This window comes from Hordeum vulgare, chromosome 7H (assembly GCF_904849725.1).
Source record: "Hordeum vulgare subsp. vulgare chromosome 7H, MorexV3_pseudomolecules_assembly, whole genome shotgun sequence".
NCBI lineage: Eukaryota > Viridiplantae > Streptophyta > Magnoliopsida > Poales > Poaceae > Hordeum > Hordeum vulgare.
Genome location: NC_058524.1, coordinates 566,622,022 through 566,638,116, shown reverse-complemented (window position 1 = coordinate 566,638,116; position 16,095 = coordinate 566,622,022). Strand labels below are relative to the sequence as shown.

At 46.9% G+C, this 16,095-nt stretch overlaps 1 protein-coding gene across 1 annotated transcript; it reads right to left on the bottom strand.

The window, feature by feature from the left end:
- Positions 1-7,719: 7,719 nt before the first annotated feature.
- LOC123413666 lies at positions 7,720-15,299 on the bottom strand. Its single transcript, XM_045106603.1, has 19 exons — positions 15,126-15,299; positions 14,018-14,190; positions 13,700-13,927; positions 13,436-13,522; positions 13,262-13,351; positions 13,061-13,187; positions 12,876-12,976; positions 12,606-12,774; positions 12,357-12,478; positions 11,721-11,849; positions 11,530-11,628; positions 11,377-11,434; positions 11,222-11,297; positions 11,007-11,133; positions 10,691-10,848; positions 10,150-10,222; positions 9,871-10,065; positions 9,693-9,786; positions 7,720-8,719 (listed from the first exon to the last, which is right to left on the bottom strand). Exons 2-19 carry the CDS (start codon positions 14,090-14,092, stop codon positions 7,911-7,913), a joined length of 2,817 nt encoding a protein of 938 aa, XP_044962538.1. The 5' UTR covers positions 14,093-14,190; positions 15,126-15,299; the 3' UTR covers positions 7,720-7,910.
- Positions 15,300-16,095: the final 796 nt, after the last annotated feature.

The following is a 16,095-nucleotide window of genomic DNA, read 5'->3' as shown; positions in this document are numbered from 1 at the left end:
AACGCCGCCTGGCACACCGCAGCGCAACGGAGTGTCTGAACGTCGTAATCGCACCTTATTAGATATGGTACGATCTATGATGTCTCTCACCTACTTGCCGCTATCATTTTGGGGATACGCATTAGAAACTGCAGCATTCACTTTAAATAGGGCACCGTCTAAATCCGTTGAGACGACACCGTATGAACTGTGGTTTGGCAAGAAACCTAAGTTGTCGTTTCTTAAAGTTTGGGGCTGCGATGCTTATGTGAAGAAACTTCAACCAGAAAAGCTCGAACCCAAAGCGGAGAAATGCGTATTCATAGGATACCCTAAGGAAACTATTGGGTATACCTTCTATCTTAGATCCGAAGGTAAAACCTTTGTTGCCAAGAACAGATCCTTTCTAGAGAAAGAGTTTCTCTCGAAAGAAGTAAGTGGGAGGAAGGTAGAACTTGATGAGGTGATTACACCCCCTCTCGAACAGGAAAGTAGCGCAGCGCAAGAAGTTGTTCCTGTGGTGCCTACACCGACTAAAGAGGAAGTTAATGATGATGATCATGAAGCTTCGGATCAAGTTACTGCTGAACCACGAAGGTCCACAAGGGTACGCTCCGCACCAGAGTGGTACGGCAATCCTGTGATGGAAATCATGTTGTTAGACAACGGTGAACCTTCGAACTATGAAGAAGCGATGGCGGGCCCGGATTCCAACAAATGGCTTGAGGCCATGAAATCCGAGATAGGATCCATGTATGAGAACAAAGTATGGACTTTGGTGGACTTGCCCGATGACCGGCGAGCCATAGAAAATAAATGGATCTTCAAGAAGAAGACTGATGCGAACGGTAATGTGACCGTTTACAAAGCTCGACTTGTCGCAAAGGGTTTTCGACAAATTCAAGGAGTTGACTACGAAGAGACTTTCTCTCCCGTAGCGAAGCTGAAATCAGTCCGAATCATGTTAGCAATTGCCGCCTTTTATGATTATGAAATCTGGCAAATGGACGTCAATACAGCGTTCCTTAACGGGAACCTTAAGGAAGAGTTGTATATGATGCAACCAGAAGGTTTTGTCGACCCTAAGGGTGCTAACAAAGTGTGCAAGCTCCAGCGCTCCATCTATGGGCTGGTGCAAGCATCTCGGAGTTGGAACATTCGCTTTAATGAGGTGATTAAAGCGTTTGGATTCATACAGGTTTACGGAGAAGCTTGTCTGTACAAGAAAGTGAATGGAAGCTCTGTAGCTTTCCTCGTACTATATGTGGATGACATATTATTGATGGGGAATGATATAGAGATGCTGGAGAGCATAAAGGCCTATTTGAACAAGAGTTTTTCAATGAAGGACCTTGGAGAAGCTGCATACATATTAGGCATCAAGATCTATAGAGATAGATCGAGACGCCTCATAGGTCTTTCGCAAAGTACATACCTTGACAAGATATTGAAGAAGTTCAATATGGAAAACTCAAAGAAAGGGTTCTTGCCAGTTTTGCAAGGTATGAGATTGAGTAAGACTCAGTCGCCGACCACGGCAGCAGATAGAGAGAAGATGAGTTCTGTCCCCTACGCTTCAGCCGTGGGCTCTCTAATGTATGCCATGCTGTGTACCAGACCTGATATAAACCTTGCGATAAGCTTGGTAGGAAGGTACCAAAGTAATCCCGGTGCGGAACACTGGACAGCGGTCAAGAATATCCTTAAGTACCTGAAAAGGACTAAGGAAATGTTTCTCGTTTATGGAGGTGACGAAGAGCTCGTCGTAAAGGGTTACGTCGATGCTAGCTTCGACACAGATCCGGATGACTCTAAGTCACAAACCGGATACGTATATGTGTTGAATGGTGGGGCAGTGAGCTGGTGCAGCAGCAAGCAAGAAGTCGTGGCAGCATCTACATGTGAAGCGGAGTACATAGCTGCTTCCGAAGCGGCTCATGAAGGAATTTGGATGAAGGAGCTCATCACCGACCTTGGAGTGGTTCCAAGCGCGTCGGGTCCTATGACACTCTTCTGTGATAACACTGGAGCCATTGCCATAGCCAAGGAGCCCAGGTTTCACCGGAAGACGAAGCACATCAAGCGCCGCTACAACTCCATCCAGGACCATGTCCAGAGTGGAGTAATAGATATTTGTAAAGTACACACGGATCTGAATATTGCAGACCCGTTGACTAAACCTCTTCCACGAGCAAAACATGATCAGCACCATAATGCTATGGGTGTTCGATACATCACAATGTAACTAGATTATTGACTCTAGTGCAAGTGGGAGACTGTTGGAAATATGCACTAGAGGCAATAATAAAATGGTTATTATCGTATTTCCTCGTTCATGATAATCGTCTATCGTTCATGCTATAATTGTATTAACAGGAAACAGTAATACATGTGTGAATGAATAGATCACAATGTGTCCCTAGCAAGCCTCTAGTTGGCTAGCTCGTTAGTCAATAGATGATCATGGTTTCCTGATCATGGACATTGAATGTCATTGATAACGGGATCACATCATTGGGAGAATGATGTGGTGGACAAGACCCAATACTAAGCCTAGCACTAGATCGTATTGTTCGTATGCTAATGCTTTTCTAATGTCAAGTATCTTTTCCTTCGACCGTGAGATTGTGCAACTCCCGGATACCGTAGGAGTGCTTTGGGTGTATCAAACGTCACAACGTAACTGGGTGACTATAAAGGTGCACTACGGGTACCTCCGAAAGTGTCTGTTGGGTTGGCACGAATCGAGATCGGGATTTGTCACTCCGTGTGACGGAGAGGTATCTCTGGGCCCACTCGGTAGAACATCATCATGAGCTCAATGTGACTAAGGAGTTAGTCACACGATGACGTGCTACGGAACGAGTAAAGAGACTTACCGGTAACGAGATTGAACAAGGTATAGGTATACCGACGATCGAATCTCGGGCAAGTTCTATACCGACAGACAAAGGGAATCGTATACGGGATTGATTGAATCCTTGACATCGTGGTTCATCCGATGAGATCATCGTGGAGCTAGTGGGAGCCACCATGGGTATCCAGACCCCGCTGATGGTTATTGGCCAGAGAGGTGTCTCGGTCATGTCTGCCTGTCTCCCGAACCCGTAGGGTCTACACACTTAAGGTTCGATGACGCTAGGGTTATAGGGAATTGTTGTACGAGGTTACCGAAAGTTGTTCGGAGTCCCGGATGAGATCCCGGACGTCACGAGGAGCTCCGGAATGGTCCGGAGGTAAAGATTGATATATAGGACGGATGGTTTCGGACACCGGAAGTGTTTCGGGCATCACCGGTAACGTCCCGGGACCACCGGGACCACCGGAGGTGGTCCCGGGGGACCACCGAAGGGGGGCTGCGACCCCAAGAGGTAAGATGGGCTAAGTGGGGGTGGGAACCAGCCCCTAGTTGGGCTGGTGTGCCTCCCCACTCAGCCCATGGCGCAGGGGAAAGGAAAAGAGGGGGGAACCCTAATTTAGGTGGGCCTTAGGCCCACCAGAGGGGTGCGCCACCCCTCCCCCTTGCCCTGGCCGCCACCCCTTCCCCATCTGAGGGCTGCCGCACCCCTTAGGGGTGGGAACCCTAAGGGCTGCGCCCCCTCCCTCTCCCCCTATATATAGATGAGGTTCGGGGCTGTTTGAGACACGGTTTAATCTCTCTCTCAGCGCAGCCCTGCTCCTCTCCCTCGTCCTCTCTGCCGGCGCTTGGCGAAGCCCTGCCGGGAGACCTCGTCTCTCCACCAACACCACGCCGTCGTGTTGCTGGTCTTCTTCCCCAACCTCTCCCTCCTCCTTGCTGGATCAAGGTGCGGGAGACGTCACCGGGCTGCACGTGTGTTGAACGCGGAGGTGCCGTTGTTCGGCACTAGATCGGAATCGCTGCGAGTACGACTCCATCAACCGCGTTCTAGCAACGCTTCCGCTTAGCGATCTTCAAAGGTACGAAGATGCTCTTACCCCTCTCTCGTTGCTGGTCTCTCCATAGGAAGATCTGAATATGCGTAGGAAAAATTTGAATTTATGCTACGTTCCCCAACAATTGAGTCATCAGGGCTCGCTGCCCGCTTTGCTTTTCGGTGCGATTTTAATAGTGGCGCTATTCATCAATTTTATGCCACGTGTTTCTTTGGCTCAAACAACACTGTTCCCTGGATGACTTCTGATGTTGAGTTCACAGCCGCTTATGATGAGTTTGTTGCCGCACTCGGTTTCCCCGACTCCGGCACCAAAATCCATAAGAACGATCCTAACCATGCACATAAGCCCGTTGAGGCGTGTGGCCTTCTCCTCAAACCACTTCGTGAACTTGATGCAGACGAATGGATGAAGGATCTTAACCAAGTATCCATCTGGCGCTCTCCCTTCTTTATCATTTTTCAGTGTCTTATCCGCACCATCTATCCCAAGATGGGTGATAGGGGAACCTGCAGCGGCTACTGCATTGATATCATGTCACATTTACACGAGTCCCCCAAGCGCAAGATTAATGTGCCTCACTTTCTCTGGCATGAGATTCGGCTCGCTAGTCTTCAATACAAGCGAGCCTTCCCTCATGCCCCCTTCAGCCAGGCCTTTATTCACCATGTTGCTGAATTCACTGTTGCTCTCACTCACACGCATCACAAGTGGGCCATTCCCAATCACATGGCGGATGACTATGCTCCTAAGAAAACCTCATCCACCTCCACTCGCCGCACTGATGCCCGGTCAGCAACCCCTTCATCCAGCTCAGCTCCTCTCGGTCGCTTTGCCAAATTCATTGGCAAGGCACATTCTGCCATGATGAAGGCTTTCTCTTTCCAGTGCGGTCAAACTCATGATGTGGTTTCTCGCCTCGTCTCCTCCAAGAATGCCCTCAAGGCTCATCTGAGAGACTCGGGCGCTCTTGATGTGAGTGATGACGAGGATCTTCCTGCTGCTCCTCCTTCTGACTTTGGCTTCCCATATGGTCCTGAGTGGGCTGATTTTCTTGACGAGGCTGGTGGCAGTGGCTTGCCTGAGGATGAGGATGATGCTGTTGATGATCTCTGAGCATGGTTGATGCTTTTGGTGCCTCCCTTTTTGGTACTTGATGCCAAAGGGGGAGTAATGTATCCTAGTTTTAGTCTTTGGAGATTTAGTTTTTAAACTCAGTTTGCATGTTTGTGTAATGTAATGGATAAACGACTGTGATGCACTATGTATGGCTACCTATGAATGTCGTGATTGCTATGAATTGCTATGATATCATCGTATGCTATTATGTTTTGCTCTATTACTTCATATGATGATCTATTATCTTTACTAAGTCACATGATATTTTTGATACACACATTAAGGGGGAGCTCCGATATTTTACCATGCACATACTAAGGGGGAGCTCCGTACTAAACCTCTCCAAAGCTAAAATGTATGTTAAATCTTTTGAGAGCTATGTATATGTTGTCATCAACTACCAAAAAGGGGGAGATTGAAAGTGCAGTCATGCCCTTAATCGAGTTTTGGTGTTAATGACAACACATACATAGGAAACTAATCTTATTTGTTGAGTGTATCTCATGATGGCAAGTATTCTTAGTAGATCGAGAATTATGTGTCAAGGTGGCCTGAGAAGATCGGGACTTATATGTCAAGAAGGCTCGGGATTGAGAAAAGATGATGTAGCCTATCCTTTAAATTTACTATTCTTGAGTATAGGGACCCCGCACTCTTAAGAGGGGATCACATGTTTTGCGATGAACTTGCTCATACTACATCTCTACTTTTCTGCTCATACCACATCTCCACTGCTCTGCTTTTATCTCAAAACAGAACCAATGCCTCGGACATCCGGCTTCCTCCGGACATCCGAGGGCCGGATGCCCGACCACTTCAGAAATCCAGAACCTTATACCAGAGAAATCCAGAGTCAAATAACTCGGACTTCCGGCTTCCTCCAGAGTCAAATAACTCAGACTTCCGGCTCCCTCTGGACGTCCGAGGGCCGGACGCCCGACCACTTCGGAAAACTGGAACCTTGCACCAGAGAAATCCAAAGTCAAATAACTCGGACTTCCGGCCTTCCCCTGTCGTCCGGTCCCTGTTCATCTATACAGTGGTTCCTGATATATATACATCCCTCGGACGACCGACCCGTGTCGGACGTCCGACCCCTTGTGGGCGTCCGGACATCCGAGAACTTCCGGATGTCCGACGAATGTCAGACTTAAGTGACCCCAACGGTTACTTTAGACTCCCCACTATATATATACCCCCTCCCACTTCGTGAGTGGTCGACCAACACAGCAACAACACTTACAAATACACTTTCTTCCTCACTCACTCTTGCCTACACCCAATCTTAGATCCCAAAAGCATTTGTGAGCCCCTTTGAGTGTTGTTCCAATCAAAAGATAGATCGTCTCCTTCTCCTCCTCTCCACCAAAGCGATTTGTGATTTGAGCAAGTTTTGAGCAATCCTCGTGATCTTGTTACTCTTGGAGGTTGGAGACTCCTAGGCGGTAGGAGTCTTCGAAGAGGAATCAAACCATTGTTATTACCCCCCGAAAAGTTTGTGAGGGTTTGGAAGCCACCTCAAGGCTTACCACTAGTGGTTGAGAAACGCCTTCGTGGTGTTGTCTCAAAGGGAGAATAGGGTGAGCCTTCATGGCGTTGGTGTGCCTTCGTGGTAACATCCGCCCCTCTAACGGTGACGTAGCTTCCCTCCAAGGAAGTGAACACCGGGATACATCCTCGTCTCTCTTGGAGTTTTGGTTATCCCTAACCCTAACTCTCTACTTGTGTTAATCCTTATTACGTACTTGCATTTGATTATTGTTTATCGGCTGCCTTACTTTACTCCAAATAGCTTACTCTTTGTCTTTGCAATTATTAGGCTCACGCTCATATTCCGCACCATTGCCTAAAATTGCTAAGTAACTATTAAAATTTGGAACTGTACCTATTCACCCCCCCTCTAGGTCCATCTCGATCCTTTTTAATCGCTCACAGCTATCCTCCGCGACAGCGAGGAGGAAGCGCGACGCAGGACCGACGAGGAGGCGACGTACCAGCATCAGCTTGCGGAGGCCATCGCGATGTCGGTCGCCGACGACTGCGTCGTGCCACCTCCGCCGAAGCCCGAGCCCACGAAGCAGCGGAAGGTCTACGAGTGGACCGGCGTCGTCCAGGAGTTCATCACGGCGCGCCCATCTGGCTGGGCGCGACACCACAGTAGGAGCAAGCCTACCTCGAGTACCGGAGGTCGCAACACCTGCTCGCAGAGCGCGCCGAAGGCCTTCGGCTCATGGAGGTGGAGAAGGAGGCGGAGGAGGAACGACGGGAGGCGAAGGAGGAGGAGCGTGCCCATGCTACTGCTCTGTCACCGCCACCAGCACAGCCCGCGCCGGCGGGACAGACGACGGAGGCGCAGGCAGCTGCGCTCTCGAACACGGCGTTCCCCTGGATCGGCCCTGCGCTTACACTGGTCGACCTCACCGGGCCCGATGACGACGACAGCTAGGGCTGCCCTCATAGTTTTAATTTTTTATGTTTAATTAATATAATGCAGACGTGTGGACTCTCGTCAGCCTTTATGACCGGCTTTTAATGTTTAATTATGCACTTCGTGTCCGACTTTCTATTTTTTTCGGACGTCCGCAAAAATGGATCCGGCAAATGTTGGACGCATGCGCTGACCCATTTGCAGAAGCAGACATTCGTGTTCGCGTGGCCGATCCAAACGAACAAAATCGTTCGTCCGTTGGGGTCTGCCTGTTGGAGTTTCCCTCAGAGTCAATTTTGCATTCTCCTCTTTGCCATCATTCACATCAAGAATTACATCTCCATAAGTACAAGCCGTTACTGAAGTTTTACAGTGTAAAAATGCCCCGTCAAAATGACCAGCGCGTGTGTATAAAATATCTACCGTGTTAATCAATGCCGTGCCTTTCAAATTCCTACCACAGGTCAGCCTACTCCGCCGGCGGGGCGAGGTTGAGCACCATGTCGGGCCCCTTCTCCCCGGCGACGGAGAACTCGTCGGGCACCGGCACGCCCAGCTCCTCACACACTAACCGCACCACGCGCCGCGTGACGGACCCCAGCGCCATCTTGTTCACCGTCACGGCGATGGCGAACCCGTGCTCCGGGTCGCAGAACCCGTTCGACCCGCCCATCCCTGAGTGGCCGAACCCCGTCGGCGCGCAGCCGGACTTGCCGTACCTCCTGAACCCGAGCCCGAACTTGCCGTTCGGGTGGATCATGCCCGAGTACTCGCCGACCCCCATGAACGCGTCCATGATGCCGCTGTCGCTGTTGCTGAACATCCTGCCGCCGGCACCCCCTGTTGCCGCCGATGCTTCGCTGTCGGCGTCGCTGGTGCGTAGCTGCACGTACTCGCCTTTCTCCAGAGAGCTCCCGCTGCCCTTCTTGGAGGAGCCTTTCTTCTTCTTCTTGGACGTGGCGGCGGTGGGGAACGCGGGCGTGTGCACGTGGCTGCCCAGGAGTGGCTTGGCGTTGCTGGAGTGCGGCGGGGGAATGGCGCCACCGGCTGCCAGCGCCGCATAGTACCGAGCCAGCGCACGGGCGGATAAGTGGCCGTTGGCGGCCGGGATGATGGCACGGCGAACATTCAGCGTGTTGAACATAGCTGGTACGCCAGCCGCCATCTGCGCAATGCCGCTCAACAGTTCCGGTGGGATGTCTGGCCCTGGACTGACCCCTTCTAGCTTCTGAATTTCTTCCATGTCGACTGTCAGTGTTGCCAGGCGAGATTCAACACCTGAAAAAGGCACAAACTTTCATCAACATAGGCCATGGGATATCTATCAGTGGGATTATATGATCAAAGCAACAATGTCAGACTTATCCAATTTTTATCGCGAGCATGTCGAGAATAGCTTATACTATATCCAGGGGTACACAGAAGAATGATAAAATATACTCCCCCGTTCCTAAATATATGTCTTTTTAGAGATTCCATTAGGGGACTGCATGCGGAGCAAAATGAGTAAATCTACACTTTAAAGTGTCTATATACATCCGTATGTACTCCTCTAGTGAAACCTCTAAAAAGACATATATTTAGAAACGGAGGGAGTATTAGCATGTTCTGTAAAATCGTCAAAAAATAAGCATCTGTCACTATATACTGAATGCAAAAAAAAGAAGAAGAGTGGAGTGGAGACTTGTAAAAAGTGCCACAAAGAACTTGGAGAACCAAAATACTGATGCTAAGTCAAAAATCGTCTTAACATCATTGTGTAATCGCCTTGTGTACTGAATGCAAAAATAAGTTCAGAAAAATGGAGAGTGGAGACTTGTAAAAGTGGCTCTCAGAACTTGAAATCGTGATGCTAAGTCCAAAGTTGCCTTGATCAACATATGTGGAATTAGCAATCCATTGTGTTATTTCGAGGTACGCTGTAATCTCTCCCTAGGATTTCGTTTTTCACGAAGTTAAATTTTAAACATTGTTCCAATACTTCTGTTTCAAACTCTTCCAGCACTCAGCATAGAAGACAATTTGCATAATCACGGAAAAACCAAAGAACAGAATATTGTAAGCTATCTACTCCCTCCGTTCCTAAATATAAGTCTTTTAAGAGATTTCACTAGGGGATTACATACAAAGCAAATACACTCTAAAGTATGTCTATATACATCCGTATATAGTCCCCTAGTGGAACCTCTAGAAAGACTTATATTTAGAAACGGAGGAAGTACATACTTTCTTTTTAGATCTGTTAACATACCTGGAGGAATTCCGACATATAGCTCTCCTTCGATGTGAAGAGGATGAACAATAGCCTCTTCTAGGATCTCTTGAAACTTCCTCCCTGATGCATGCTGTTATTGTCAAATGCCGCTGTTAGGACTCGTGAAATAAAGTTATAAACAAGCAGTATGAGTGTACTTTCTTATTAATTATACCTCTATGAGACCGCCACACAGCCAACCAAAGGATAGGTAGTGATAAATTTGTGATGAACCAGGCTCAGTTTCAGGTGTAGATTTGGCAATCTGGTCTAGCATCTCTTCCCAGTCACATACCGACAGAGGATCGGTTTTGATCACATCTCCCAGAGCATTATGCAAACCAGATGTATGATTGAGAAGATGGTGCACCTATATTACGAAGTGACAAATGAGTCTGTTAGTATCCTGAAACACTGTCTCATTACAGAGCATAAGTGATATAAGTTTTTGTACCTTGATTAGCTCCTTTTTGTTAGTCCCAAATTTTGGCCATATATCGGCAACTGTTTCTTCATACTTCAACTTCCTGAAAGATCAGAGCATACAGTCACTATATGGACAAGATAAAGTGTATAAAAGCATAAGGTAACATGGAAAAGATCATCTGCCACCCCGTCAGATCGTCGAGCATCTGCGGTGGCACCTCCATGCCGCCGCGGTCTGGGGCGGCTATGGTTTTGGGTGAGGGGAGATCGGGAGGAAGGAGGGGTTTAAAAATCTCAAAGGGAAGAGGCGAAAAGAGAGAAAAATGGGAAGGGTAAAGTGAGACTGCAGCTGTAGGAAACTAAAACAGCAACATAAAACTGCAGGGGATGGTACCATGTCATATTTCTAGGCCTTTTCCATGTACAAGCAAAGCAAGATGAAGATGAGGATGACCAAAGATTTGCACATACATAGCATGATTAATTCTACGGCATAACGCAACCAGATGTCCCGCAGACAGATTCACAGTGGAATGTTAAAACACTTGGTACTGAAATTAACCACTCACCCTTGATCGACGAGCCAATGTACCATTCCAGCAGTGATGCCCTTTGTCACCGAGAAAACCGGAAACAGAGAATCAGGTTGAACGGGGCGCGGATCGTATTTCCCCAATGTGCCAGCAGCAGTATCTATTATGACCTTTCCATCTTTGTATGCGCATACCTGTGAGAAGAATATCATATCAATATGGCTGCATTGCAACAAGGTAACCATCATATGCATATATCGTAGCTAAACTCATGATGCAAAGTTTTGGCATACAGATATTGCTACAGCAACATCATGGCATGTAAATGAATGGCAAGAGATTATTGACCCACTTGTAAACCCAAAATTTTGTCGCTTCCCATCTCAATTAGAAGATTCCTCAGTTTAGACTCCACTTCAGAGTTAACAGGCGAGTCATAGATCCACTCGCTGTTAGTTGAGGGACTGCGTGTCATACTCCTGATATCAATGAAATCATAAATTAGCAAATTCGAAAAAGATGATCCCTACATAGCTGATGCAAACATAAGCATGACGCGCATCTCACCCTAGCAAAGTTGATTCAGCAAATGGCCTCATGATGTCTAGATAAACTATCCTAACATTCAGTGAAGCCGAAAGCCCTGCAGGTATAAATGAAAAACTGCCACTGTGATGCTGGAAATATCAGAGGAATGTACAAGTTCAAGAGACCAGACATACCTCTAAGAAGATTCAAGACCCTCATGAAAATTATCGCATCCCCAGGGAAAGCATCAACCTGACAGCGAGAAAACCTCCATTTAACACCGGACTCTTGGTTGACAAACCCAACACAGCTTACAGGAAAGTAATTAGCTGCGCACGGCTACTCACAGGATTGAAATGTTTAACCTCCTTCTTGTTCAATTTCATCTTCTCTTGAAGAGCTTTGGCGTTTCGTTCTCTTTGCTCATTCAATGCTTTAATGTTCTCCTAATAAGTAGGAACAAACCACAACCAACCAGTTACTACAACTTCCTGCAGTATTAGGAACAAAAATAATCTATAACTGGCCTTCAGCATACTTTCGCTTCAGTTGCTGTAGTGGACTGGCGGAAAAATATTGAGGCAATCTCCAAAGACTGCTGAGGCATGTCAACTCGAAGCTTAAGCCCCATCTCTGCAAAGGCTGACAGCAGTGCCACTTGGTCCCCCTACACATTGATCTCAGAATTGTAAATTATAGAGTTTAAACAAAAGAATAGTAAGCTAGTAATAAGCGACAAGATAGAATAAAGAGAACATCTCACAAAAATTGACATTTGTGCCTATGATCGCGTAGTATTGCGTGAAACTCAATAACTTACTATAGGAAAAAACATGGTCGCAAAAACAAAGCCTAATTCCTGATTCTGTTTTGCTTATCTTATACTCCAATAACACTGGTGTACTATAGTTGTTGAATGTGTCGCGTCATCTACCAGCCTGCAATAACACTGGTGTGTAATGCAGGGATAAAGAGCCACAATATTTATTACATGAAAAAAAGTTTAAATCTACCAAAAGTAAAAGATATGCTTCTTTTGATTCAACCATAATACAAAAGAGGGGTAACAGTTACTCCGAAGGAAATGCTTGTTGCTTATAGCTACAAAAGATACCCTTAATTGACTTCTCTTTGATGTCATGTGTATTATTTGTAAGATCAGACTGTTACAAACCTCAGCGCATGACAAAAACATCTTTGCTAGTGCTTGCTTCATCGACTGTGATATGCGTTTAGTGAGCCCAAAATCAAGGAGAATCGGTTTGTGTGGAGGTTCCTTGCTTACAAGAAAATTGCCTACAGAAAAGAAAAGCATGTTAGCATAAATCGATGTGAAAGCAACACAAAGATATCCAATGGAAATATTGGAGAACATAAATTATGTGACACAAGATCTGCCTAAAGAAGCACAGAATTAAAGTACCAGGATGAGGATCTCCGTTGAAGAAACCGTCAATGTATATTTGATGAGCATAAGCACGGGTTATCTCTTCAACGAGTTTTTTCTTATCGACACCATATTCTTCCAATGAATCATTGTCATGTAAGCGAATTCCGTCCATGTATTCCAGAATTAGAATCTTTTCAGTAGACTGATACAGAAAAGAATGGGTCAGATGATGGTCCCAGTTCACGTGATTTGCAAACACTAATGCAAGACAAACAGAATAAAGTTTAGGCTGCCAGTTAATACCTGAATAATTTCTGGTATCAGTACATCAACATCACTGGAAACACTGCCACTCCCACCTTCAGTTTTCCGACTAAGATTCTTGGAGACGGTCCTAGTGTTCTCTGAAAGTAGATTTTGCACCTTACATTATCATGGTGACCTCTTTATGAATGACTGTACCTAAGAATCTGAGCAAGGAGAAGTACCTGCTTCATGATTGAAATCAAGTTCCTTGGGTGCCTCCTTGCACCATTCATCAATCATTGGGTTGAAGTCATATTGAGGTTCTGCCCATGCAATCCATTCGATCAATGATTTTGCATTCTTCAAATCCTGACCACAGATGAAAAGTTGCAATAGCAATCCTACTTATCTTACAAAACACTATTCACAGAAAAGAAAAGAACCTCTAATATGATCTCTTTGATACCATCATGCTGAACTTTCACAACAACTTCTCTGCCATCTTCCAGAGTTGCACGATGAACCTGTGCTATCTGTCAAGAAGTGTTCATTCACTTGAGCATATTACGAATTTACACCAGTGAAAGTATAGTTCATTTGGGAGGCATGGAACTTACTGATGCGGTTGCAAGAGGGTCAAGGTCAAAAGTAGCAAAGAGTTCACTCATGGGTTTACCAAGTTCTTTTTCTATGGTTCCACGAACCTGCACACGACAGACAAAAACCAATACTAAGATAAACTGCATTACAGTTATGCTATGTGATGATGCCAGTTTGATTGGTCACAAATGAATGGAAGTACAAGTACTTACGATACCATTTACTAATGAACAGTTTTTTCTTTCTTTCTTGAGAGTAACTAATGAAGAGGAAATGCATACCTCTTCAAGAGGGCGTGGAGGAAGCGAGTCCTGCAACTGCTTCAGGACCTCTATGTACGGCTCAGGAAGCACGTCCGCTCTGGTGGACAAATACTGGCCCATCTTCACCCACAAACCTTCTAGCTCTATCATCAGGTTGAGAACACGACGAGCATTGCGCTCGTGCGTCTTTGCCCATATAGCGTGCTTCTTAACAGCGCTAACCCACTGCACTCTCTTCTGAACAGCCTGCTTGCACATGAGAGAGATGTTAATCTGCTTCTATATAGAAGAAGAATAGAAGTCAAGGGAGCAGAATAGAGGGAAGCACAAGCGCACCTTATAGTCCAAGTAGACGAACAACGCCAATGAAAAAACTTTGAGGCGCCTGGATATGAGGGTTCCCCATCCCATCGGAGGTCAGCTGGTCAGGAGGAGCGAGGAGGGATGATTCCGGCACACGCCGTGGGCAGCCCTGCTCGAGGCTCCTAGCAGGGCAGTAAGCTTTTCTTCTGCAGTGCCACACACAGGTTCAGGGAAGGGAAGCAAAATGAGCAACTCTCTTGACCTTCACACGCAGACACAGGTCAGTTGTTCAAAGAAAGTGACTTGACGTGACAAACAAACAGATTCACTTGACTTGATAGTGCGTCAATGCAACGAAAAACAGAGTGAAATTGAAACGAAAATGCAGAGCTAAAATGCCCTCCCCCCGCTCTTCCGGTTTGCAGCAGAAGCAGAATGTATGCGACATGACGAAGGCATGAGCAAGTGGTTGTTTTGTTTCCGAGACAACGCCACCCATCCCCAACAACCACAAGGACACGCGCAGCGGGCTGGCACAAGAGGAAAATGCAGGTGCGTGTGCGGTGGTAGACTGGTAGGCGGTAGTACAGATTAGAGTACTGGTAGTAGGACGACGACTGTCCTCGTCCTCCTCCCCTACAGTCCCAGGGTCTCCCACAAATGGGGACATAATAAATAAAACTTTGCTTTATCAAGCACGAACATTGGAAAGAATCCGCTGCTCGACGGTATGATGAATCACAGCGAACTCGCATTCGCTGAGGAAACAGGAGCGCGAACTTGGCCTCGTCAGGCGAGAACATCAGAAAGAACTGAATCCATTGCTTGCTGGAGGGGATGGATGTATGGATGAAGCAGAGCAAACTCGCGGCTCCAAGGGCGGGCAAGCGGAGGCGGAGGCGGTTCCTTAGCGTCGAAGCGACGAATTCTCGCCTGATCGCGTCCTCCAGCCCGGTTGCGTGCGGGATTCGCAGGACGAACCCCGGGGAGGAGGCCCCGGCCGCCCGCAGCCACAGCCACAGCCACAGCCACAGCCACAGAACCGAATCCCGGCCTCCGACTCGAGCTGCGGAATTCCTACCCGAGCAGATCGCCCCGCCCAGAAACAATCGCCGAGAGGAGAGGCGGGAGAGCGAATCACCTCTGCCCGCGCCAGTCGTGGGGGTGAATCGCCGAAGGCCCCCCCGGCGCCGGGGATCCGGCGCGTGCGCGAGAGAATAGCCAGAAGAAAAAAGAGAGAGCAGGAAGGCGGTTTGGGGCAGGAGTTTTTCTGACTTTCCTTTTTTCAGAGATGAGATAGAGGAGAGGGGGTTTGGTGTGGTGGTGGTGGTCAGAGCCACAGTGGGCGAAGACGTATTTATTTGTATTTGTTTGTTTATTCGGAGCTGCCGGTTTCCGCGGCTGGCTATAATGGAAATAATTCCCTCCATTCCTACTACTCCTATAAGTCTTTCTAGAAATTCTTTAAAAGATTAGATACGGATGTATATAGACATATTCTAAAATGTAGATTCATTTATTTTGTTTCGTATGTAGTGATCTAGTGAAATCTCTTAAAAGACTTGTATTTAGAACCGGAGGGGTAGTTAGTAGTATCATATACTATCTTGGTCCCAAATTTCTTGTCTTAAGTTTGGTTTAAGAATAGATGTATCTAAATAGTAAAACATAACTACATACATTGATATCTAGATAAATCTAAGACATTTGAAATTGAGGGAGTACTTAAGACTACTAGTAAAATTGTTTGGAAGATACGGTATGTATGATATGGTTTTTTTCTCGAGAACTGTATGATACGTATGTCTTTTTGTCCCCTGCATTGTCCCTCTGTAGCCTGTACGTCGTGGATCCCGATGCATCACAACATTGTGCCCTTGATCAAAGCGATGCTTGCACTGGGTTTGGGTGATGTTTTTTCACGGGAGTGGCCAGTGGAGCTGTTATTTTTTTTATTATTTTTTTGTCTTTTTAGGATAGTAGCACTGGTATTAAGCAGCGTGGGAAACGGAAACCAACAGGGCCTGGCCGGCGGTGGTAGCTGAGCGGATGCGGTGGGCAGCCTCGCGGAAGGTGACAGTGCGGGTCAAATGGGCCGGCTTCTGGAAGGT

Excerpts from the sequence above, each read along its gene's own strand:
- LOC123413666 (XM_045106603.1), bottom strand. The coding sequence starts at position 14,092 with ATGGGATGGGGAACCCTCATATCCAGGCGCCTCAAAGTTTTTTCATTG. Across the intron at positions 13,928-14,017 it reads TCGTCTACTTGGACTATAAG|GCTGTTCAGAAGAGAGTGCA; the intron begins GTGCGCTTGTGC and ends ATGTGCAAGCAG. Across the intron at positions 13,188-13,261 it reads TCAAAGAGATCATATTAGAG|GATTTGAAGAATGCAAAATC; the intron begins GTTCTTTTCTTT and ends ATCTGTGGTCAG.